General features: G+C 40.5%; 1 protein-coding gene across 1 annotated transcript; it reads right to left on the bottom strand.

The window, feature by feature from the left end:
* Positions 1 to 262: 262 nt before the first annotated feature.
* On the bottom strand, positions 263 to 5301 carry LOC112464613 (homeobox protein engrailed-2-A). The gene is made up of 2 exons (XM_025031726.1): positions 4163 to 5301; positions 263 to 646 (listed from the first exon to the last, which is right to left on the bottom strand). The coding sequence occupies exons 1-2, from the start codon at positions 4764 to 4766 to the stop codon at positions 294 to 296; spliced, it is 957 nt and encodes a 318-aa protein (XP_024887494.1). The 5' UTR covers positions 4767 to 5301; the 3' UTR covers positions 263 to 293.
* Positions 5302 to 26381: the final 21080 nt, after the last annotated feature.

Raw genomic sequence — 26381 nt, 5'->3', positions numbered from 1 at the left:
TGTATTTAATCCTCGATTGCACTAATGATAAGATTGTTAAGCGGATTCGATTCCTCGTTACGATAGTGTACCTTTCATTCATTATGTGTTTTATCCTCAGTCTTTACTCACAGTCATTATGATTATTATGTTCTCGGAATTTCTTCATAAATAATATTTTAACGACTTTCTCTTTGTAGACTTTTGTAGACAGCGCTCAATGTTGATGATAACTTCTAAGCGCGCCTACAGTCACACGTCATTCTAGTCTCTAACTCTTCGTTTCGTCGCTGCCATTTGAATTTATGCGAGTCTCAATGATTTCTTCCGGTTACGATCTCTTCGCCGTCCTCGTCCACCGGCACGGTGGAATGATTATAAAGACCTTGCGCCATTAGCTGTAGGGCCAACGGATTTTTCTGTCCGCTCGCCTTCTTTATTTTCGCCCGCTTGTTCTGAAACCAAATCTTGATCTGCGCCTCATTCAGGTTCAACTCCCGTGAGAGCTGCTGCCTCCTTCTCTCCGTCAAATATCGATTCTCTGTGAATTCCCGCTTCAGCCTGGCCAGTTGGTCGGCGCTGAAGGCCGTTCTGGGCCTCTTCTCTTCCGGCGTGCTGTTCTTCACGCTCCCGCTCTGCGAACGTTTGACTCGTCTCGTGCGCGGTCCTGAAACGACAAAAGAAAGCCCGCATTAATCTTCACGCGCCGACTTTTGTGACTGAAGTTCGAGGCAGCGAGGCGGGCGGCATTATCGTGGGGAAAGTGGGCGTTCTCATCAATTTGTCCACACACCGCCGTGATTCAGCGTATTTCGCGACGACGAGAGATCGCGCTCGCTCGCCTCGTAAAGGAAGGACACTCGGGGAATAACTATATTCTGAGCAACCGCTTTGGAATTTAGCGAAGGCGGAAATAGTTCGTCTAGCCACGACGCGCGGCGCGGCGTATCTGAAATTACAGTTGCGCTCTCGTATGCGAATTGCAATTTTACGCGACTGCTAATGTCTATACCGTTTATATTCTCGTAACGACTTAACGTGATACGATTACGTTATTAAAAAGTCAAGGATCGAGTCACGTGTGCGTTCTTTCTCACGTTCACGATCGGAATTTTGCGAGGCATGCTTTTAAGCGCGATAACGAGTAGGTACTCCGATCGCCCTGCGCTGCGTATCGTCGAAGGTAACGCTCATCGCCGAGAATCCTGAGCATTAGCGTTACACGCTTTTGATTTTTATTTAACATAGATAACGCAATCATGTAGAGTTGGGATACATCCGCGTGCTTCTGCGCACGCCTGTAGTTATCGCCGATGTTATTATTATCTTCGGCGAAACCGTTAACTGATCGTTTCAGCTGTTTGTAGTTTAAAATATATATCTCCACGACGAGAGAGAGAGAGAGAGAGAGAGAGAAACGTAATCATTACCGATAGTACATAAAATACATATAATTATCCGCATTATTATTACTTTTGAAAGAAGTCATGTATTCCGATACTTATAGTAATTTAAAAAGATATGTGATCGTTTCACATACCGATCGTTAACGTTACTGCCTGGACATTATCATCGCTTTAAAAATGCGAAATATTAATTCGATTTCATCACCGCGAGAAACCGCAACATGATGTTTTTGTCACAATCATCGCTTCAGTTTTATCATAAATAATGAATAATGTCTTACCGTTCAAAACGACTATATATATGATAATTTCTAATCTATCAGGTTTCAGTCTTTCGTCTCTTTGTTATATACCTAATGCCATTGCACATATTTCCAAGAAATTTTTTTTTTCAAACGAACTCCCGCTGTTCGCAGCACAATGGAAGCGCAACGGGAGATGCGAAAAGAGTCTGAGATTAAACGAACTCACCGAATTACGTGAAATAAAATATACTTACAATCTGTACAAAGTTAATTATTAAGTACGTTTGAGAGTACTTTAAATACAAACGTGGTTTTGAATGTAAAATGCGATTGCACCAAGACAAAACAAGCAACTTTGTTAATGTTTTGAATATACTGTACAGAAAGAAAGAATATTCTTGTTTTAAAAATATCTTTAGTTTTAATGGAAATCTTGGAATTAGATTATATTGCGTTAAATGTAGAAAACTTGAATGAAGTCATTTTATGTAATTCAACCAAGAAAAACAGTTTAAATTCTCATAAGAGGATTATATTATAGATTGTTGTACATATATACGAGTATATAAGTTTTGATTTGACACTTTTTTCTAAGATAAACGAATTTGCAGAAATAACATATACATATATTGATACGTAAAATTTTTCTTTTTATTTCTCTCTCTCTCTTTCTCTCTCTCTTTTTCTCTTTCTATATATCACTAAATGGTACAAAATGTTACACGAAATCCCACTTAGGGGTTAACGCTCGACGATGAAGAGGCTCGCGTAAGATAAGTGGGCGATACTCGACAATTAGTAACGAGATTATCGGGTCGAGACTCACGGACCACCCCGAGTATAAGACAGGCCGATGGGCATTCACCTGATAGAGAAAGAAAGATAAAGGTAGAGGCGTACGGAAAAAGAGAAGCCACAAAGAAGACGGAAGAATGGCAGTGTCGTATGTGGGGCAGTGATTACAGATGGTAGCTCGCAGAATGTAGGTTCTACACAATTAAGTTCTGCGAACAAGCGCAGGTGGCATTGGGTCGTACGTTAACTTCGCCTAGCTATACTTGCAATTAAATGTAGCGATCCTTTCGAAGTTCCGTGATTCTCTGCGCGGAGTGTAATAACTTATTGCGGTAATATCGAGCGACGGGATAACATTAGGTTCGTATGTTGGCCATCACATAATTTATTTGTGGGGCGAACTGTTATCTAACGCGAACGCGTAATTAGATACTCTCGAGGCAGAGATCGCTGCAATTTGTCGACGAGGCGTCGCGGGTAATCACGACTCGCGTCCGCACGTGTTGGACGCCATTAACGTGGAGTTCGCGCGAGCGATTAATCATTTAAATAAGTTCATCGATGCGCGATCGCGACGGTTTATGATAGCGTAGAACCACGCTCTAACCAAGAGTCGAATTGGGCACATACTAGTTCAAATTACATATAAACCGGATTGTTAAAACGCGCGCGTCTTATCTCAAACATTAAATATAATGCAATACGTATTACTAGCGTGTTTCGAGAATAGTTCGGACTTTTCATATCTATATTCGATCTTCTGTTGTCATCAGAGTGATAACCCGCTGTGACATAGTGACACGTTAAAACACATGAGAAAACTTAGCAGTATCCGAATTACTGCCCGGTAAAATGTTTAATATGAACTAACCAAAAAAATTACTAATTAACTAATGAACTCGAACACAAAGGCAGAGATCTTCCTATTTGCTACATACGTCTTCCTTCTCTCGACCCTACATTGCGCCCGATTATCTCGTTATTCGGTATTTTATACCATTAGGCATCGCGTTCTCCATGTGCCACGTGCACTTCTATTTTGTCTTTTCTTTTTTTTTTTTCGTAAAAACGAATAGAGTCGCTAAACCGAGAAAGTATAATTCATGCGAAGAGACCACGATTATATATGTAAAAAGTAGCGATTACACTTAAGCTCCCGTTAATCGCGCAGTAACGCGGAGCGACTTTTTCCTCGATCCGTGACTTCGAGGTACAAAGCTCGCGATAAGCTCGGACGAAAGCCACGTGTTTTGCTCGCGAAAGGATTTTTACTTACCTTCATGCCGCACAATTTTTCAAACGCTTTGGTAGGGATTTTAATTAGCGGACAATCGTGATTTTGTAACTGGAGCGCATTATGGGACGCATAAGTGAACAAAACATCTTGATAGACATTTCCGACGTTGCGACCACGCAAGTTCTTCTTGCATGTGCAAAGCTAAACGCAAGTCACGTACCACGCGCACAGGAAATCTGATGAATTTCTAACTTGTTTGCTTTTTAACGTGCATCGTTAGACGTACCAGTTCAATAACCAAGCGCGAAGTTGATACTCGCGACGAGATAACGAGAACGTTACGAAAAATCAAAAAGTACAAGTTTTTCAACGATACGACTTTTCTAATGTTATTGAAATAAGATACAAGCATCAATTACTTACTCCGTGACAATTGCATATTAGCTTTTTATGAGCTATATATTAATATACGAGGTGAAATAAATGTCTATCGAATTTACCAGAGGACGGCCGATCCGAGTATCTGGTACAGTAGACCCACGCGGGCCACAACTGGTTTTGGCCATTAGTGCCATTTTGCTGACTTGTCGACGTGCTACCGGAACTGCCGCCGGATGTGGCGTCGCCGTTTAGAGAATCGCCGACAATGGATGACGTAGAGCATAAGGAGGATGGACCGGTGACCGTATTACTGGCGACCGAGCTCCTGCTGGACGCGAGACTTTCGAGACTGCCGCTTCTGCTTAGCCCGTTCTGCTTAGACGGTGGTGGCGTGAGTCCATTGTGAGACGAGAAATTGTCCTTTTCTTTGTGGACCAACTGCGGTGACAGTCGGCTAGACGATAGGCTGAGATCCCTCGGAAGCAAAAGCGATGGTCTATGTAACGATACAGGTTGTTTCGTGCGAAGGGCTTTGCTACCGAAATCTGGCTTGAGAATGTTAACAACGCTGAAGCGCAACGGTGACACGTTTCGCTGGCGATCCGGCGAACGAACCACTTGATGCGGCATCACCGGCGACAACACGTGGCGATGAGGATAATGATGCTGCCTGGCGAGTTGCAGAGCATACGTGGAATCCCTAGCCGCAAGTGCAACGCTCATTTTAAATATCAAAATACTTCATATATCAAAATACCTTTGTCCGATACAATGAAATGGAAAGTTAATAATGAAACTATATTGACAAAGAAACACGTTTTCACTGTCCACTGCTGTCAATAGATCGCTCCGTCGCAAATCCGCCGTTGTCACGCAGTTGCAAATCTCTGGATTGTTAATTCCAACGACAGTCTCTCATGTACACTAGTCACGTGTCACCAATCGCGCCAATCATGTTCATGCACCGCATTCCTCGAAGGCTACCGCGAATCCCTTCGTTATTGCACGTCCTTGTGATTCACTATTTAATCCTTTAAAATTGTGTCGAATCCATTATAATATTTTCAAAAGTGTCGTATTTCAAAAGAAGCCACTTCTTCTTAGAGAAGCTTTAGTAGAAGCTTTTAGAAATATTCATGGGTCCGATACGGTCTAGTGGGCAGCTCGTGTTAATTATCGTCTCGTCTATGAAGCCGGTCCAAGCCAAAGACTCCAGCTATCGGCTTTTCCCGAGGTTTCCGAGTACTCTAGCGAGTGCTGTGACGGGTCTGACTGGCTGTCCATCCGTCGCTCAGTGATGTCTAAACTAGGGGACCCGAGGTCCCTACTTACCGCCTGTCCCTCCTCGTCCCTGTCCCTCCACTCCTCCTACGCCGCAGCCCGGAGTGCAGTGCACTAGACACTCTCGATTGCATCTCTATTAACTCTTCGGCTAAAGGCTCCGCCCACTGGCATAAGGTGTATCGTACCCCCTTCCGCCCGTCGTCATCCCCACCGCCAGTGGTACAGGTAGTAGGGGGCGCTCTCACGAATTTCCTGCGGATCAATGTTACCGACGCCTTTTCCCAAACTCCCAGTTTCGCGACGAGATTCGTCTCTCTTTAATTCTACACTTTTGTCATAATTAGTCAATTAATGAAGATAAGGCGAAGAATTTAGACTCGTTTATTGACACAATTCAAATATTTTATTTATTATATCTTCGTAATATCTATTCTACATTTAAACACACAAGTCAATTATTGCGTGGCTGATCCGCATCATTTATATGATGTACTATATAATGTAGTGTAATTTTGACACTACAAAAATATCTGTGTTAAAAAAAAAGCGAAGAGAAAAGTACTTTGCTTTTAAAATGATACTGAAAGATATCGTTAATTTTACCATAAAGGATTTTGCCATCAACTTTATGTTGTTACGTTGGATCGAAGCTTAATTAAGATATACCATAAATCTCATCTGTATATAAAAATATAAATATTTTAAATAAAAATATTTTTAGATTTATATCAACTTCTGTTTAAGAAACTGTTACAAAAACAGATAGCTGCTGTGAAATACTCTGTGCGAAATTTTGTTTACAGAGATTTACAGTCCATTTAACTTTATGCACATTTGGAATATACGAATATCCGCGCCACTGCGAACAATAACGAGAATACTCACATCTCTCCGCCCCATTGGAGGAGTTCTTCCCTCACCACGAGTCCAATTCCCAGGTCTCGCCCACGTTTTCGCCTCTCCCCTACTATACCACGCCTACCACCCCTCCCACTGTGTTCTACCCACTACTCCATACTTTTGTTCCTCCCCACCGCGGCGGTGTTGTCGACCCGTTCAGGTTGAAGTCGACTAATTCGTTTCTTCAAGCCGAAGAGAGCGCTCTCCTTCTTTCTCCCTCAACTCTTTCCTTTTCAGTAAGACATGGATTTTATCGTCACCCGTCGGAATCGCTTCATACAAAAATTTGCACAAACACCATCAGCGTCATGACCCGCTATTATTCTCTTTTTTTTCTGGCTCCGATGGCTGTGCGACGGTTAACGGAACAAATGTATTACTCACCCTATGACAGATGCTGATCTTCTCTTTGTTCCTTTTCCAATGTTCTTTATCTTTCCTTTTTACTTCATATCAATGTGTACAGTTTTTTCATCTTTATATATATGTATATATATATGTATATATTACAGCGCGTAACTTATTCCTAGATCGCTTAATCTTACTGACGCTTCAGAGAGACAATTGGAAAGAGAGGAGCAGCGTAGTCGAGTCTTTTGTTTGGCACTTTCTCGGGCACTTTACGTGACTTCACAATGCAGCTACCGTGTAATATACCTTCCGCAATCAGTTCTGCTTCGTAAACCTTAGCACGCATCACATTTGAATATGTAAAAATTCAAAGAGCACCTTTAGAATACTTTATCAGAATGCGTGTGAGATCTTGAAGTATCTACTTGAAGTATTTGTGTAAAAGTCGGAAACCAGCTGTAATACGATAAATGTAAAACAAAGTGGCATTATTTACTATCTGGCACGTTTTTAAAGATCGTTGTAATTCTATCCTCTTATATATGTTCTGCGATTTATATCAGAAACCAGACTAAATTAGAAAATTAAAAAACAGACTAAATCGTCAGTGTCGGTGATTTTTTGTTCGTCGGATCGTGTTTTTTTGCTCGCAGCGCGATTATCACATGGAACAACGATGACGATACTCTTGTCTGTTAATCAACGGAACAAAATTACGGTCATTAACTCTTTAACGTCTAATCGCGTATAGGATGCTCTTCGTTCGTTCGAAGCGTTATTCGGTCCTGACATGAAAGCAGTGAGGCTACGCATTAGAAACACGCGAGATGTATAAGGACTTGTCGTTAAAACGGTTGCAATTAAAGCCCATAACGAAATCCGCCTCACGATGTAAAGGTTGCACGCGATAAGTCAGGTGTTTCGCGCGGTAATTGGTGGAGACACTCGACCTGCCGTTCACACACCTAGAAGAACACGCCTGATTGATGCGACGACGCAAAAATGAGACTTGTGCAAGCATCCAGGAGTCGCGGTCGATTTGCAAATTTAAAACCGTACATACGTTATCTAAAAAAAAAAGATCAATAAACGATAAACTTAGAAATATTTAGTCGCCATCAGAAAAATGTAGAGAAGATATAAAAATTACTTATTTTTATTAAATTAGATATAAAATAACATTTTAATTAAAAATGTTTTTGTTCGATATACAAGCGACGCGACGTACTGCAGCATATCAGATAAAAACTGAAGAATGTTTCCTTTTCATAGAATGCCATATCAGATGCATATTTTTACAGCTCCTTCTATTTAAAGATCGCCATCCTATGCGATCCGTGCGATGATTTATCGAATTATGCATCATTTAAGAAATTCAAAACACCTGCGAAGTAATGAACTTTAACTATTTTGCCAAGTGTGCCGAGTTAATAAGCTCATTAACGCTATTTGATATAATAATATACAGCATGGAGCAAGCGTGTAATTAACGTAATAACGTGATGCACTGAAGTAAGCTTTCAAATGGAAGTTATAAGTGTACTCGCATTCGACAAATCAACATTTTTATCAGCGATCAATTTTACCATCACTCGCCTGGGCTTCGCCTTACGAAGCCTTACATCATAAATTACAGAAACATCATTTTTTACGCCAATTATTGTCCATATATCGATTGCCTCCGAATAATACACCACAATTTATCAGCCACTGGTTCCACTGGTGTTAACGATGTGTTATTTATATCTTTTTCCATTACCATATCGCCCATCTCATTTACTCTTGCACATGCTACTGATCGTTCCGATAGTTTTACAATAATTAGCCAGTCAATGTAACATAGCAGTAGATCACGCGACATTGTCTTAAAGTAAATGTAAAATGTTATTTGAGGAAATACAATTACGTTTATATTTTTTTTGATTACGCGAACATAAAAATAGTGTTTGTGTTGAAATAAAGTGCAAAATTATGATACGTATACATATATATTTTTTACATATCTTTACATATTTTTCTTTTTACTTACATGCTTATTACGTCCTTACATATTTATTACTTAATTTTCTTTACATTACTTTCATGTACCCAAACTCGAATATACGATCATTTCCATCATATCGGACTCATTACATTACGGTACGCTTAAAGCTGAGAGAAAATTATAAATTTCTTTTTAAGCAATGAACAGGATAAGAGGGTAGGGAAGGTACCGCAATTCTCTGTGATTATCGTCTGTGCCGCTATAACAACTGACGTGGCTACCCCGAGGTGTACCTTTTATACCGTCTCGAGAACCGACGTCCTCAGTCGCCACAATGTAGACTATAATGTCGGTGAATTGTGCGTCCGTCCGTTTTACGTCTCTCGTCCTTTCGCGTTAAGACCCAAAATTCCAAGAAAGAGAATATACGATTCCCTGTGACGAACGCGCGACCGACTTCGGATGGCCGATACCTTTTTGACGCGCGAGCGCACGCTCCGATCCTCGTGGATGACTGTCGTAGCTCGGTTTCTGTCGGCTCGATTTCTTCAACCCGACAGGAGGCATATTCCTTTGTTTCCCCTTGTTGCAAAGTTCACGAATACTGTAAGATCGTCGTTACGGCCGACGGGTTTATTAATGGCCACACCTATAGGGACACCAGCTGCCACGTGAGCCGCAGGGCGATCATTAACCGCAAGATCGTCTCGCGTAGAGACAATAATAGAGATAGCAACCATAAATAACTACAACGTGTCCATCTATCAATAGTGTCTAGCCAAGCCAAGAAACGTTTCAAGAATTTCCATATGGAATTGTCGAGTTGAAATTTAAAATGAGGATCGACTATATGTACTAGCTTACCGACGCCATTGAATTAGCTTTTCTTTCACTTTAGAGTATATCATCATTGCGTTAATTAATTAACAAAATTCCAATGGAGTCATTAATTCAATAAATAATAAAAGAAACTTGTTATTTCTTGATTTGATTAATAAAATATTATACTGAAAATTTCAATTTCTAAAAAAAATACAACAGAATACAATCATGTAATAATCTTTTATAATATTTTGTGTATTATTTAATTCACTAATAGAGATATATATTTTTATATTTAATGAGATAGATTAAATATTCTCTTATAATTCTAATTCTAATTTTAAAACTCTTTCATGATTTGATGAAAGAATTTAAAAATGAATATAAATGTAGCGTATATGTTGACTACTAGAAAATCTTCCAATTATCGCTATACCATATGTCATTCAATCACAAGTCAATTACAATTCACAAGACTGGTTAGCTGCGTTGTGAACGATTCAGATGTAGATTATTACAAACGGTCCTATTCGGGCTGCCAGCCCATCTCTTGTTATACACATTGAGGCAGAAGCAAATCACCGAAATGCAAACCTTAATCCCCTTATTAGAACGCGCAAGCGGTGCCGCGAACGGGTCCGCGAAGTCTCTCGAGAGAAAACGCCTACGGCGAGACCAATCGCCGCTCTGGGACGTCAGGGATTGATTGGGTTTTTCGTCTCGCGAATCCTCTCTCCCCAAAAGCGAGCAACGAGACGCGCAGGCCTAGCGCGCGGCGATCATTATTCCCCGAGCGCGATTTGTAAACGGGTTCTATTTATGGCACTGCAAACTCTATAATCAGCCGCCGCAGGGGCGACGACTTATTTAGAATAATTAATGCGGGTACGACCTCGTGAACCGGTCCGAGGCCAATAGGCGCAACGGCTGCCCTACCACTCGTCCATTAGAGGGGAAGCGGTGGGCGGGACAGACGCCAGCACCCGCCTCTACAGGGGAGAGCCTCGCATGCAACTTTGCGTGCAACCGCAGCCAAGGGACTCTAGCTCTCCTCTGCAGCTCCCCTCTTCTCTTTCCGTCTTCCGACTTCGTCCACCGTGTTTTTTTCGGAGCAAACGATATTTTCTGGAGCAACGCAGAATCCTACGTGTAATCATGCGCGCGCGAGACAGAATATTGCGCAAAACTGTTTTTCATCCCTTCATCTGTGGTTCGTGAAGTTTTAGAACAATCGTTGTGGCCAACTTGAGTTGAAATATACACGTGTACTTTCTGTTGTGAAACGCTGAATAAAAATCGTTTTGTTGTTAAATTTTGGTGAATTTGATAGCAAAAACCTATTTTAGTTAATCGTGTGCTTTGTATATTGAAAAATATACACATAAGAACCTTGTGAAATTCTATTATCTACTCCTAAATTCTGTAGTGTCTAATCCAGTGCTAATAAATAACTGAAAAATGGCACACTTGTTATAAAAACCTCATACTTATTAAATACAAATCGTTGAATGTGAGAACCTAATTTTACTGATCTATATTGTTCAATAAATGTGACGACTACTCAACAAGAACAAAATTGAGTTAAAATGATTCTAACGATATCTTTCTAGCATGCACCGATTGCCCATCCCTCTCTTATATATTTCTCATAGCAAACCATCACGCACAGTCTTCAATAATAGGTCTACACGCGACTGGTATACGTTCGAGCTAAATACGCGATCAATCGGAATGATCGGCGAACGAACGAGCATCCGACGGCCAGGGTGGCGGACGAGCGTCAGTGCTGAATAAATGGCACGGCGGAACGGAACGTCGAGTTGTTGATTCTCCTTAATCCAGTTTATAAACACACCAGGACCACACCCACTCTCGCTCGTTCAACCCTCGATAATGGTTCAACGGCGTTTCGCCGGGACGGGGCGCGCTATTTGATACGACAGACGCGCGAGAGGGCCGGTTGAGATAATGTACACCCGGTACATGCGAAGATAACCGCACCCCAGGGAAGCCCCGCTGCTTATGAACCGTTCTAACACGATGGGGAACCGCAAAGCATTCCGCGCGTACTGATTTATCGGCGGGGAGGTGATAAACGAGGCGAGTTCATCTTGCCGGGCCACTCGCGCTCAGCCCGCCGCGGAAACTGTCTCGCCAACTGTTCCGTGAAAGCGTGCCCCGCAGCCTCCGGTCTGTGCTCTATCATCCTCGGATTGCGCGAGTGCCCGCGATTACCAAATGCTTTTATCATTGCATGGCGAAATTAGGGGACTAGTGAAGGATTTCGCAGGCCGTTTACTCTTACTCCACGCTGTATATCATGTATCAATAAGCGAATCGCGGACGTTTCTTTACTCAATAACGTCCTACACAGAAAAAGAAGTGTCAAATCAAAACTTATATACTCAAATTAACGCGTCATTATTTCATATATACGCAACAATCTATAATCTTCTTTTAAGAATTTCATTTCTTATAAGAACTTTTTACTTTTTATTTCAACTTTTTTTTCTTGGTTGAACTATATAAATGACTTCATTCAAGCAAGTTTTTTTCGTTTAATGCAATATAATTTTAATTCAAAATTTCCATGTTGAAAGATATTTTCAAATCAAGAATATTCTTTTTTTTCTGTGTAGTTGGCATAACTTAAATGACACAATCGTGTCATTTCTTTCATGATTCGATATACGAAATAAATTTCGCCGAATAATAATTTGTCTCGACAGTAGGTAGTCGCTGATTTTTGCAACGAGGGAAGGGACGCATTGAAAAATTAACGTCCCATTTAATACTCGTGTACTTCTGCACGAGAGGCTTACGAATTCATTTGCTACAAGCAAATCTCACGTGTGCCGTAAACTTTCGTTTGTCCCATACACGACGAACGTTCGCGGAAAATAGATGTAAGCCGTATATCCCGACTCGCACACAGTCGCGCTTCTCGCACATACATACGCGAAACAGGATGATCGCCCCGCGTTGCCCGCCCGCTCTCTCGATGGTTTTTGCCACGAACGAGAGACGCGAGCGTGGTCATCTCCTCTACTTAACTCGTTGCCAGCTTACGTGGTCGAACGATGGTCGTTACCTTCAGGTCTCGGACATTGTTCATGACCACCGGACCGGAGAAGATCCAACGTATAGCGCCATATTCGGCCACTCGGTGATGCTGAGCTTACAGAACGTCTAATGATACTGTATCGGCGTCTGATGGAGGCTTCTCAATGGCGGACCTTCCGATAAACCTTCTAAACGGTCATTTAGGATCCCGACTGCTAAAAGGAATCCACAACTATCTATTGAAATTTACAACATTGTATGGTTTCTATTATATTGCTGTAGCCTATTGTCACACAAAGTGAAACTCGAAAAAAACTTTCTCACAGTGCCTAATTAGAGGAGCGTCATTTTAATATTATAACATTTTTAAGAGATGACGTTTTTTATGCTCTATATTTATCACCAAAGTTTTCTAGTGTATTTTCTTATGACTTTAAGTACGTCACTTATCTACGCGCTCACACATATGTCGTCAATAGCAGAAAAGACGCGTAAATTCAATTCCGTTGGACTCTGGTTCTATATATTGATTGTCTCAGCCGAGCGACGCGACCATAAATTCAATGAGGTTCTAGTATACCGCCATTAATCATGCTTTATCGTTTTATACGCCGAAGGGTAGTAATTTATAAAGGAGGTACAACATACTCTAGTCAGGCATGCGTGTTTTCAACATGCTGTTCTGCCACGCAGAAAAAAGTGCAATGCATCTTGATTGAATCTCTATGAAAATCTGTTTTAAACTAACAATTACGAATAATCCCATAAATCTTTGAAAAGAAAGTTAGTTTGATTAACACTTGGTTATATCAGAAAATATCATGAATAATTTATTACTTCTTTTAATATATTTATTATTGCAGTGCAGTACTGAAATATTATCTCTCTTTTTCTTCCTTTTCTTTTCTACCTATTTAAAAATAATTCTTCTATAAACATATATTATATTTTTCATTATTATCTCAAATATAAGTATTTTGTTCCTGCACATAATTTATATATTATATAGATACTGGTTTTCTGTGATAAGTTTATTATTTATAATATAAACGTAAATAGAATTACAAGTGAATTAATTTCAGTCGATTGCGTTATAATTTGTAAAAAAACAAAGTAGTTTTACATTATAAAATTTAGACGACTAACGTGAAAAAAATCAAGTTAGTTCTGAAGAAGAATAAGCAAATACCGAATTTGTTTCATAACATTATCCATGCGATTCTGAAGACTTCCTTCAAAAATTCGTTTCACTTAAATTCTTTTGTCTACTTCTTCCATCACTAGAAGAATGCAAATAGGGGGTAATAGCCAGAGATTTTCAATTTTACGGCGATTTGTAAGTCAAGTAGTTGTTTTGGGACAATTCTCTGAATAGGTATCTTTTTTCCGCGCCTCTCAGCGTATATCTTTCTCCTGCAGAGTATATTATATTTTTCACGACTTCGCACAATAAGGAAATTTTGCTACAAGAAACGCCTGTTTGTGTGTATAATAAGAGATTCTTTTTACTTGAACATATCGTTTTCTACAAGTATGAACATGGTCGCGAACTTCCTTATCACATAGTTCGTCGTAATTATGCATGTATTGTACAACATGCATATACGCTACAATAAATTATACTTGCCATCAACGTGATATTACCCTGGCGGATAATGCACTTTCCCAATTAACTTTTTCTCTTCGCATGAATAAGTTATTTCCTGTCACGTCTTGACAAGGTTCCTCCAAAGTCAGTGTTAAAGCGTGAAACGGGGCGATAGTTCAAAAGCTGACAATGAGCGGAACATCCCTTTCGGCTTTAAGAAATATTTAGAGCAGACAAAAGAGATTATAATATATATTGCAGTCATAGTTAATTTAAATTGAAGGACTTAAGAAAAATACATAAAATAATTAAAGTGCGAAGGACAGCGACGAAAGGTCACATTATTCTGTGTCTAATTGTGTGTCGGCAACTCTTTTCCTTAGGAAGTGCATTTCTTTTTTAAACTTGAATAAAGTTGCGTTATTTTACGAAAAAGCGTTAGATTCTCTCTGTTCTCAAAATTACTTACTTATTATGAACCACAAACAGTTCTATTTATGGTATATGTCATTCTAATTATCCATTTCATAAAGGAATTAAAATTACATCGCAAATTGTGTATGAGAATAGACATCGTAATCATGTTCATCTCGCGTGCAGAAGTGCATTAAAAAAGACAATTACTTCTACTTTTAACTTATATTGCAGACGAATATGCGTGTACAATAATAATTATTTTATTTTATTATAATAAAAGTCTTCAATCTATCCTTTTCTTTTTCTTAAAATTTAACAAATGCGTAGAAAAAGATATTGTCGTATATACATATAAGTATATCGCATCCTTTTCATTTACATTTTCTATCATCATGTCTTATTCCAATAACTCATTTATTGCAAAATTGCACGTTATAAGAAATTCTTTCTGTTAATTTGATATTGACTTTCTACGTACAGAAAAGATTATTTCTCGTCCTGATGAAAAGTAACGCATTTCGTCTGAAAAGAAATACTTCCAGTGGACAAACGTCCAACACTATGCGGAATTTTGTCACTTTCTGCGAAGATAATCGGATTTTCCACATTGAATCAACTGAGACATCAAAACTGACATGCTTGACAATCCAATTCGGCAGGTATAATTTCTTCTAGCAGAAAAATGACACGATTGTTCTCATTGTCAGAATAAGAGATATTTCTTATTGTTACTCTTAAAATGAAAAGTAAATTTTATTTTTTATAAACTTTTACTATAATGCGTTAAATTTTACACCTGCGAACAATGGATAAGTCTTGTCTGGAACTGGCATTTAGAGACTTCGAAGTGTTTCATTGTGTATGAACTTAATCCCCTAAAAAATAACAAATAATATTTTTTGTCCCAAAAAACCGATTGTAATAACCGCGACAAAATTCCTAGCAACATTGCTTCTTAACAAAATTTATTCTTTCTGCAAAATATATTTAATAATTTAATAATTTTGACTTCTTCAGACAGAATTTTCAAAATCAGAAAAAAATGATTTAAAATTCTCTGTCTAGTTGTATTTTATTTAATTTAAATCTGTAACAATTATAGTATGTATAGATAGATATAGATAATAGACAAAAAAGAAAATAATTTTTAAAAATTAAGAATACTCTGTAGTGAATATTGTTCGTTTTGCTTTTGTCATCAATATTACAATTTTAAAAAAATATACTTAACTTACATCGTCCCTGAAGGAGTTAAAAATGTTTAACGCCTAGCTAAATAAATGTGTTAGAACAAAATAAAATTAAATAACGGAAATTATTATTTGTTTAGGAGACCCGATAATAGAGCTTCAGATATAGACAGAAAAATTCTACGATGTATAACAAAATTGTTTTTTTAATCTTTACAAAATCCTAAATTCTACAAAAGTTCCATTCACCCAGTCACATTTGCTGTAAGAATAGTCTGTCAACCTGTTTTGACATTCGACATTTAGAAGGGTGACAGGGCGTGAAGTGAAAGACGCAAACACACGTTTATACCTGCTTGGCGAGCGCATCGAAAGCGGGCTAGCTCAACAAATAGGATTTAGAATAGCGATTAACTCGTAGGTAGGCGAATTTCGTGATCCTTTCATTTTTAAAATCGACTTGTACGATTGTAAGTCTGACAATGAATATCTTTTAATCTTTTAATCTTTGTGTTAGATTTTAAGATTTGCATTCAAATCAAAACAAACTTTATAAAAACATTTCTAAGGATTTCTACATGAATGAGTTTCTTCTACTTTTTTGAATCGAATTCGCATGACTTTATATTCGCGTGTTTTGCTTAATTAAAAGAAATTTTACAACTAAAATGATAAAACTTTAGTTAAATTTATTACCAAGTTATCTTCCGTATTTACTGAGAATTTCTTACGATACGTAGTGATGTGACTAATAACATATAAGCAACACCAACAGATTATAGAAATGTATTACGTTGTATAAGAACGGAATTCCTCGATGGAATGCTTTTTACTAAAATTTATCGTTTAGTATTAAACTTCAGTAAAATTAACTATGTTATGTACTCAATTTATTATTAAGACTCACATACTATACATTATATATATGACGAACAATGTAATGAGAATCGGGAACACCAGTTTCTCCAGGCACAAAAAATCGGTAGGGTTCGACATTATCGCTACCAGGTGAGGCTCTCCAGATTTCCATTTTCGCCGGTACCACGAGCGTGGCGAATCTGCTGGAAACGACACGCTCGAAAATCGCGATCAAACGCGCCCGTGAAGCGTTTTTGCCACTAACACGGAATGTATTAGCGTGCGGCCGTTTTATCGAAGTATGGGTGTAAAAAAGACGAAAAGAGCGAAGCCACGAACGGGAAAAATTGAAAGGGCAGAATGAAAAGTCCTCGTATATAACAGATGGAAGTGAGAAAAAACGATTAAAGAAAAAGAAAATTGAAAGAACTGAAGACTTATATGTCGTATTATATATTCGCTATTAAATATATAAGCTGTAGTTGAGCCGTTCTCACGTATGGCGAATTTAAATAAATATAAAATTTAATTAAAGCTGCAAAGTGTACCACGTGAACGCGGACAAAATATTTTGCAATATTCTCGATTTAATTAAAAATATTGTAGATACGTGTAACGCGCAAGAGAAAATCAATGAGTTGCATAAAAAGACTGAAAGTTTGGGATGATAACTTGTCAATTCGCCGGGCCTTCGTCGTCCACGATTTGCAGAATATTTTTTGGTCATGTCCATAATTAATCAGATTCGACTTAAGTACAAGCTTATAATTAAGGTGAGGTGTAAATCGTGTTCCGCAGTGTCCATATTGCCGAGACGAAAGTCAAAATTTCCGTTCCCAATCGAAACCAGCTTCCTTTATTGCATCGACGCGATCAAATATTTGAGAACGTTACCACTCAATGGTGATTTGCATGTGAATGTGGCAGCCAGCGCGTCGTCGACGATACTCTCAGCCTCTCGGCGTGGCTCGCGGCTGTGAAAGGGTCAAAGAAGTCGGCGGGCATTCGTTCGAAATTCGTACGCATAAAAGGAATCGGGGACCACGTTCTGGAGATCGTGCGATTGACGAAGAATCGAGAGGCCGTAAGAAACTCGAAGGTCGCAATTCGCAAAATGAGCCTCTCGCCATTCAAGGTGTTAATATTGCCGCGTCGTAGCGTGGCATTTTTTTTCAGATGATCGTTGCTCGATTGCTCGATTGCTCGAAAATAATCAGTATATTAGTTCGGATGAACGAGCGCGGGACACTCGCGCTAATTAGCACAAGAGGAACCTCGAATTAACGTGCAAAGAATATTGCGCAAAATAAAATCGGTATAATACGACATTTCGGTAAGGATTTAAATTCTCGCATGGCACGATGTCGTCACTGTGAGAACGATGAAAGATGTCCGAAGAAAGACGGGTAATTCGACGACATCTGTTAGATTGACCGAGATCGATGGCCATTGGCACGATTGTGCGTGTCCTCCGTGCATGCCGCTCAGCGCATACCGATGACCGCATCGGGAGAGCCGGTAATTGCGGGGATGACATTTCTCTCCGTTTTAATCAACCGGAGAAACTTTTTATATCATTGTGTTGTCGTCAGTGCAAAATCATCCACGGACTGCAGCGAGACGCACGGCGAATCGGCCGCTCGTTGAGATTTCACCCGTCATGCCACGCTTTAACGTCGTTATTCCTCGGCTCGGGTTATAATTCGCGGGCGTGCCGCTCCTAACGTACATCTCATCTCATTATTATAAAGCTCCGCGCGACACGACGTCCGCAATACTGTTTTGCTACTTCGCAACCAACGTGCACATTTAATTGGAAATTTTAATGCGCTACGCGTACGCGCACAACGCTGCGCCGCGCCGCTCCGGTGTAAACAGTGGCTGGAAATTCGTACGTTAGCGCGAAATCGAATCGATTAATATCGATGGTCACCGCGATGCGTATTACGCGTATTAAGCGCTATCGATGCACGCCGATATCCACCTCTCCGTACCCGTGAGAAATAATTTTCGCGCCCGATTTCGCGCGCATTATCCAGATTCCGAATGCAGCCGCACAGCCCGAGGGATAGTTATTGCCTATGCAACTTTGTAATTCCGTCCGTGAGCGATCTCATCTGCACACAGGCAGGGCCCCGCGAAATTGCCGTGCCAAAGCCGAGGCCGAATATCCCTCCCCGCGGAAGTAGAGCGAGAACCGCTCGTCGTGATTTCACCTGTCACGCCATCGGGATATCGCTTTCTTCTCGCAACAAGGGCCACGCAGAAACATCCTTCATATACGAAGTAACGTATCATTCTTGATACGACGGCGCGATAGCGGCTTCAAGTTCCCACGCTCAAATACGTGATTCCTCGAAGTTCGCGGTATCGGATTAATCGAGAGGCTTTTTTCAGTTTTTACAAAGTGAACCCTTAAAAGCAAACTTTCGTAATATCACGTAACATTTCTGAATGAACGAAAATCGTACCAGGTCGTTTATATTACAGTTACAAGTATATTTTCGTAATAATAAATGTTATTTGATATGTAACTAGCGCTTTTATTTTATTGTAAATTATAAGCGACGTTTACATTTAAGACTGATTTACTTGTTAACACCTGTCGATTTTCTATCCCACGTGTGAAAAGATACAGATGAAGGGATAGAGATAACGACAGGTAAATGTGTAAGAAAAATAATCCCAAATCCCGACGAAAATCATAAATCCGGTAACCCTTTCGGACTTGCAATCCGAAGCGGATATCCTCAAGTTGAGAGCCACTCGACGACGTGTGTGGTCCGTTCTGGCGGCGAGGTGCCGACACTCGAAGCTTCCCCCTCTTCTTTAGTCGTCGTCGTCTTCTTCTTCTTCTTCTTCTTCTCCGGCTTCTTCCTCTTCTTTCTTCCTCGTCGCATCTTTTTTTCTCGTTTTCTCCTCTCCTTCATTGTTAACCTCGCTCTTCCACCCTTTCTGCCCTCGTCGCGTCTCACTTCACCCCGCGGCGCGAACGACATGAGGTCCTTTTCCCTCCTTTGTACCCTGTCTTCCTATTTTTCTCCGTCGCTTCGTCTCGCGTGCGCGCGCGCGCGCGAGCAAGCGAGTGCGAGCGCGTCATTATACACCGCTGCTCGGCACGAATCTACTTTAGGAGGCCTCGCCGTGTCCTCTTCCGATTCCTCGCGGAGGACATGCTACCCTCTCTGGCCCTCCCATTGGCTCGGCTTATTACCAGCTCGTCTAATACCGTCCTCCTTCCTCTCGTTAGCCTCGCTTCGTTTGTACGCTCAGGTGCTCTCGCGTCGTCTCGTATCTGCGCCGCGCCGCCGCGCGCGTTCCGAACGAGGGAGAGACCGGCTTCTGGATCGCTAATCCAACGCACAAGCCGGCACCGATGAGCGTTTTCTGGATACTGAAATGGTGCCGAAGAAAATAATTAGCTGCTGCCCGAGCGATCGTTGCCGGCGGTGCGCCGCGTATCTCGTTTCGCCTTCTCGGAATATTCGCTGTAAACGCGCGTCCAACTAGCATCGCGCCGATTTTATCACGTTATTACAAATCGTACGATCCGGATCGGAGAAAGACACGTTGCAGTTTCCGCCAGGGAAGTAGATATTAGGACATTGTGATATCGCGGTACTTTTGTGAACGTGTGCCGGAATATCTGAATATATAAACAATAAATGTGTTAACTTTTTGTGGTGCTATATTACAAAGACATATTGTATTTATATATAGACAACGGATGTTGCGACAACAAAATATATCGGAATATTGAATATTTTTTGGAATATCCGAAACACCGGTAATAATCGAATAACAATAATATGCGAAAGTATTAAAGGCACCGCAATATAGTAAAGCATCGGAATACTCCAATTCACTATCCTTTCCCTTTCTAACTTCTTACGAATTCCCTTGTTTGTCAACGAAGAAATCGCCCGAGCGAGATACTACGAATGCGGATAGGATCGGCGTCTCCTTTCTCTCCCTATACGAATTCGTTCGCCCGTCGTTACGTCGCGCTACCGTAACAAGGTGCAGTTTTTACGGGCTCGCAACATAATTAGCCGCTCGTTTGCATAGATCCACAACGGCGGGTACGAACGTCAAACTACGAGTCATACGAGTGTATATCCGCTCGTTAGAGCGAATGCGCGCTCTCGCTTCTGTTATTTCTCACTTTTAAGAGACTTTTAACCTGTAAGCGCTGCACTCATATATGCATTTTCTACCCACATAACTTAATTATTCTGCTACCTGTATGTATCAAGAAATTTAATAATTAATTATCGTGTAAATAAGCGTCACAAGGTAACATTCGTGAAAATAATTTATCGCATATTTTTCCTCTTTTTCCAAAAACAACACCCGTATCATGTAAAAAATGCAACCTTGATATTTTCACGAAGAACAAAATCGAATAAATCGAACGACCGGATGACGGGGAATAACAAACAATGCGAATTGACGGGCACGTCGATACCGGGACGTGAAATCGTGGTCGGAGCATTCGCAATCACCAGCACGAGGTGCGGATCGAGTTAATATTTTCCCGGACAGTTGCAGCGAGGGGACCGGTCGTTGTGGAAAGGGAAAACAAATCACGGCGCGTGTCTGGCATACCAGACCCTTCGTAGGTCGCACCCTTATGTAAAACGTCTGTAAGTGGCTCTCTCGTAGCGCGCCAAAACGACGAAAATATTTGTCATCGCATCACCCCAGAATCAAATTGAATTCGTGTCCCCGTGCGAATGTTCTCATCGCGTTAAAGTCATAATTAAACGGGATACATTTTATTTCTCGCGATAAATAAAGATGCGAAATACAAATTGCGTATCCTAATCGACAATAAAAATTTGGATTCCTTTTTATCACGACGTTAACATTATTTTGCGTGACTTCTGTGTTTTAATTTAAGTACCAAGCTAATGAGTGCAACGAAATGTTAAATAAAACTTACACAAACGTATATTTTCGTGTTATTTTAGAATTCTAAAAATTTTATAAGTCTTGATATACTCTATACCTAAATTATCATTTTATAATCAGTGCAACGCCAAGCTTCGCGAATTCCATTGCGATGCTTTTCCATCGATCTTTCACCCCCAATCCTCCGAACTTATCCATCAAGCAAATTGCCAGGAGTACGCGGTTCATAAGTTCATTTCAAAATGAAAAATTCGGGGCCGCGTATCGATCGGGTTTGGCCCAGTCTGGAAGCCCGAAAAAAATGGTACCTGTCAGAGCGGGGATTTTTTCGAAACTTCAGGTGGTCCCGCTCACCCTTCAGGGAGCAAGCTCAGGTGCTCCGTGGCTCATTATATTCGTAATAAACGCGGCAGGCGGCGGTGCCCGGAGCAACGGCAATTATCCGGATTGCTGTAATGTCAGTGATTAAAAAAACCTAATGAGATACCATTAGAATAGGCGGCCAGTCTTTCGCGTCTTCTTGCGCGGTTTGAAATTCCGGTAGCGAGCGCCGCTTAAAACGAAGTATGAGTATGCGAACCGGAGTTCGCCCGCATAATTATGGTGGGGCATGGGGTCCGAGCGGCAGTTATACTCAACGCTGACATCGCGGAATATTTCAGAACGCGAAAGCAATGGCATCCGCGTATATCCTCCTGACTTGCGAGAACGGCACGAGCACGCGACTCGAATTAACCAATTTCGAGCTCCCTTTTCCTCTACGACTTCTAGCCGTTCTCGACTACGGTAAGTGGATTAATATTACCCTAAATTATTTCCTTACTTTTCATCTAAGGGATTTCTATAATAGATATACCGAAAAAATATTCTGAAGATGATTGTAGGTATCTCTCTCTCTCTCTTTCATTTTCAATATAAACTATAAACAGAAATTTCTGCGAATATTTGTTGCGCAAAATAGGAGATGTAAATAGGAATATATATTATTAGGCACAAAAAGATCCAGCCTGATCGTATAACACGGTTATAATATTTCTATCTATTTATTGTTATTCACATATTGGTCAAATTTACTTATAAAGAATATACATATGAATAGATACTTTGAGACGGGCAAACAGCTTCAGTAGTATTCCGCGCCTCCAATATCTGGGCGACGATACGATCCCGATTCGCAGTAGGCACCTATTTATGTAAGAGGGGTTGGAAATTTGTTAGGGTATCGCGTGACATAAGCCAGGAGACAGCTTACCGAGATAAGCCATGTCGCCGGGCCGATTATGGTTTTCATAGAGCGACCCCTTGTCGACAGCATCGCCTCGGGTTGGCAGTTCCTTAAGTACACGTGTCATGTCGGGTGCCTTACGTATGATACAGTTATATATGATTAATATACAAGCGAACACAGGCAGCCATTGATACACTTAACAAACTGTGCATACGCGCTTCAACTAAATAACCTGCCATTGAGCATCGGAGCGGTACGTTAATTTTTCTTTTGCAAATTTCAACAATAATTTGTTGTCAATCTTCTGATAATGTAAAAGCTATTCCAAAAGTTGCAATTTCGACTTTAACGACTGCTGTAACGAGTGTTCTTTGAGCATTAAATTATCTTGTTTTAGATATTTCTCTTATTTCGTAAAATTTTATTTAATAGTATACTTTTTTACAATTTCTTCTGTCTCTCTCTTTCTCTCTCACTCATTCGGTCTACATATTAATATTTTTTAAAGATCCTTTTCAAATTGCAACATTTGATCAGAAAGCAAAATAGTTGTGCCTGTTTCAGCTCGTATAACATTTCTACTCACACGCACAGGTTTTCAAACAACCAGCTTTTCGACGGCTATTTAAATTTCGTTCTTCTTTCAGGTAGAAAATCGCGGATTCACTGCGATATTGAAAATGCCATACAATTATCACGGTTCCTTAAGCAAAATACTGGTCTCGGTTTGACAACTCGCCGGCATACATATGTGCTCGTCAATAATATGAATAATTGAGAGACTATGGGACACGAAAATAGTTATTTACAAGCGTTAAAACAGGCCGCCTAATAATAAGATATTCGTGACGAGAGGCATCAAACAGATGGAGATTTTCCAACACCACACGCTTCTTTCGAATATCAAAATACTCGCAGGACGACTCGCAAAATGTCTTGTAGGTAACTTGGACAGGAGAAATTTCGCATGGAATTTAAGTAATTACATAAAGGGCAGAATTTAATCTGTTCCGTGGCGTGAAATTTTATGTTGCTCACGCCTTTGTCGTTCGCCTGGATTAGCGATTTTGCCCATCGCGCGGTGGTGAGAAACAAACGCGCTGGGAAGCCCTCGCTGGCACGCTCTCCTATACGCGCACGCACGCCCACACCGCGTGTGCGTGCACAAGGCCACGGGCGCCCCCAGAATTCAATTTTCAGCTTGATTTGTCAGGCCGTCACTGCCAAGAAGAACTCTCGGAGCCTATTTCGCGCCGCTCGAGCTCGCACCGGCAGCTCTCGCCAACCAAGCAGATTCTTTCGTTTCGCTTTTTACGACCAACCCGTGAAAGCCCGAGGAGAGGAGAGGAGGAGATGGGACCACTGCTAAGAATGAGAAAAATCGATTGGCTTGTGAAAAATTACGACGTGACATTTTGATACAGAATTAGAGATTTTTTTGAACGAATATCTTTTTGTATTGTAATAAACACCTTTCATGAAAAGCTACGTAGCTTGCTAGCCAATAGAGTATTAAACTAAAAATCCGTGATTTAACCTGCCACAACTTTTTAAGAAAAACACTAAAAATAAATTGTCAGTTTGGCATTACGTCAAAAATAATTACTTACCGTGCAACCTCATAGATTTTCGCTCCCTGATAAATAATTATTTGCAAATCGTGTTAAATATTTTTTCAAAGTAATACGTTAGATGTATATTAATTTGTATGTCAAATTTCTCATTCCTAGATACTTTTTATTATTTTGTCCTACATTATATGTAGCTTTCACAGCGTCATTCGACACAATGGAACAGGAGAAATAGATGTGTATCATACTTATTATGCATATAACGGTATCGTAAATTAACAAAAAAAATGTAGCGGTAAAGGAAGCGAAAGAATATCCGCATCGTGTGTGTCAACCACAGTGCTGGCACTGTATATCTCTCGCGAATTGCAAATAAAGTGCGTCACACAAGGAAACAGCAGTGCTCTCTTTACGTATACAAACATGCTGCCGCGCGATAAGAAATAATTTACCGTGTGGGGAATATAGTCGTTTAATACGCGCGTTGATTAAACGCGCGAGTTTCTCGAGATGTTCTTTTAATTACAATCGTAATTGAAAGCGGCATGCTATATACTTATAGATTTCCGTAACACTATTTCTGCGGGTTAATTTGCGCGATTGCGCGAGCACGCCGTAAATAATATCAGTTATAAGTGTAATAGTGCGTATATCCGTTCACGTGTGTGCGTAATTGCAGACCTAAACCAGTTTACGCATAGATCCATGTAAATTCCTCACAATTACGATTCGTTAGCACCTGAGAAAATGCCTTTCCCATAACGACAGAAACATCTTGTCTAACAATAAGTGTCGCTAACTGATTACTGAAATAGTTGAACCGATTGATTCTTGTACCTAATTTTTATCATTTCACTTCATTAAGATAAAATTATTGATTCACTTTAAAATAAAATAAGAGGAAAGATACGATAATGTTATTGATTTAAATTCCTTTGAGTTTCCTTTTCTAAATTGCATTTTCGTCCGTCAAAGACGCATCGTTAAATGTATCAAGAAATATATCAATCAACTGTCGCGCGCGTTTAATTTGCCAAATTTATCTCCAATTCTTTTAATGGAATTTTTTCTCGGAATAGATAAAATCGGATAAGAATACGTCTCTGGCTGACAATACGTTCGATAACGAGAGTGCAGAGTTTTCTGTCATAAAGACGCGTATTCTCGACGGCGTTAATACGGCTCGTCGGACAAGCGTTGCGCCTCGATCGACCGGCGTAAGTGCAGGTTCGCGCAAAGGCCAGCCGTAATACGCAATTAATTCCGCCATGTTTCCCCACCGGCGTATTTGTGCGCATTTTCGTGACGGCGTTTCCACAGTCACGGCTATACGCGATCGGATACGTTACCGCGCACTTGACTACGGGGTTACGATCGGCGCGGTCGTTCGCTCGTTATTTCGATCGGCGGCGCGGGCGAACGGCGAGCGACGGAGGCAGAGGGCAATAATGAGGGTGGTAGGGCGCGAGGAAGACTGAGGAGTCACGCGAGCGATCGCACACACACGTGAGGTGAGGCGTGCAGAAAAGCGCTCGCGGAGAACTCGCGCCGCGTTAGGATGCGGCTCCGTAGGAGGGAATCGCGAGACGATCGCGTCGTTGCATCGTCGCGCTGATGCGACGATTCGGCTTGCCACACGGCAGCCGGTGAAACGAAATCCCGCGATATGATCGTACGCGAAGATTTTATCGCGATATTTTATTGCCCGCTGCGCGACGTCTCCGTAAACCGCGACAATCTCGCGAGTAGTGAACATAACAATTTGACAATTTCCGACGTATATGTCAGAAGTCAGATATCTGTACATGTGATTTATGAAATGATTTATTATTTTATTATTATAATTTTTTATAAGTATGTTAATTTTATCAAAGATCTGTAAGCAGCATTATTGCTGAAGCCTCTCTTGAGATGCCGCTGTGTAAAAATTCCCCACTACTATAATAAAATTATTATTATATACATACAATATAATATAATTATTTTATTTTAATTTTACTTATATCATATCGCATAAATTAAATCTTTAACATGCACCTTTCCGTGTCTATTCAACTTCCAACAGAGCTTTATTCGCGTCCCTGCGAGCGTAACGCACAGCTGTCGGATCCCCCAAAAAATCGTCGTAATCTCTACATCTCACGCTAGATTCACCGCGCGAATCCAAA

The sequence above is a fragment of the Temnothorax curvispinosus genome, unplaced genomic scaffold (genome assembly GCF_003070985.1).
Source record: "Temnothorax curvispinosus isolate PA1 unplaced genomic scaffold, ASM307098v1 QBEX01014331.1, whole genome shotgun sequence".
Classification (NCBI taxonomy): domain Eukaryota; kingdom Metazoa; phylum Arthropoda; class Insecta; order Hymenoptera; family Formicidae; genus Temnothorax; species Temnothorax curvispinosus.
The sequence above is the reverse complement of the archived record's forward strand: the minus strand, read 5'-3'. Positions and strand labels throughout refer to the sequence as shown.

Excerpts from the sequence above, each read along its gene's own strand:
- LOC112464613 (XM_025031726.1), bottom strand. The coding sequence starts at position 4,766 with ATGAGCGTTGCACTTGCGGCTAGGGATTCCACGTATGCTCTGCAACTC. Across the intron at positions 647-4,162 it reads CTCGGATCGGCCGTCCTCTG|GACCGCGCACGAGACGAGTC; the intron begins GTAAATTCGATA and ends TTGTCGTTTCAG.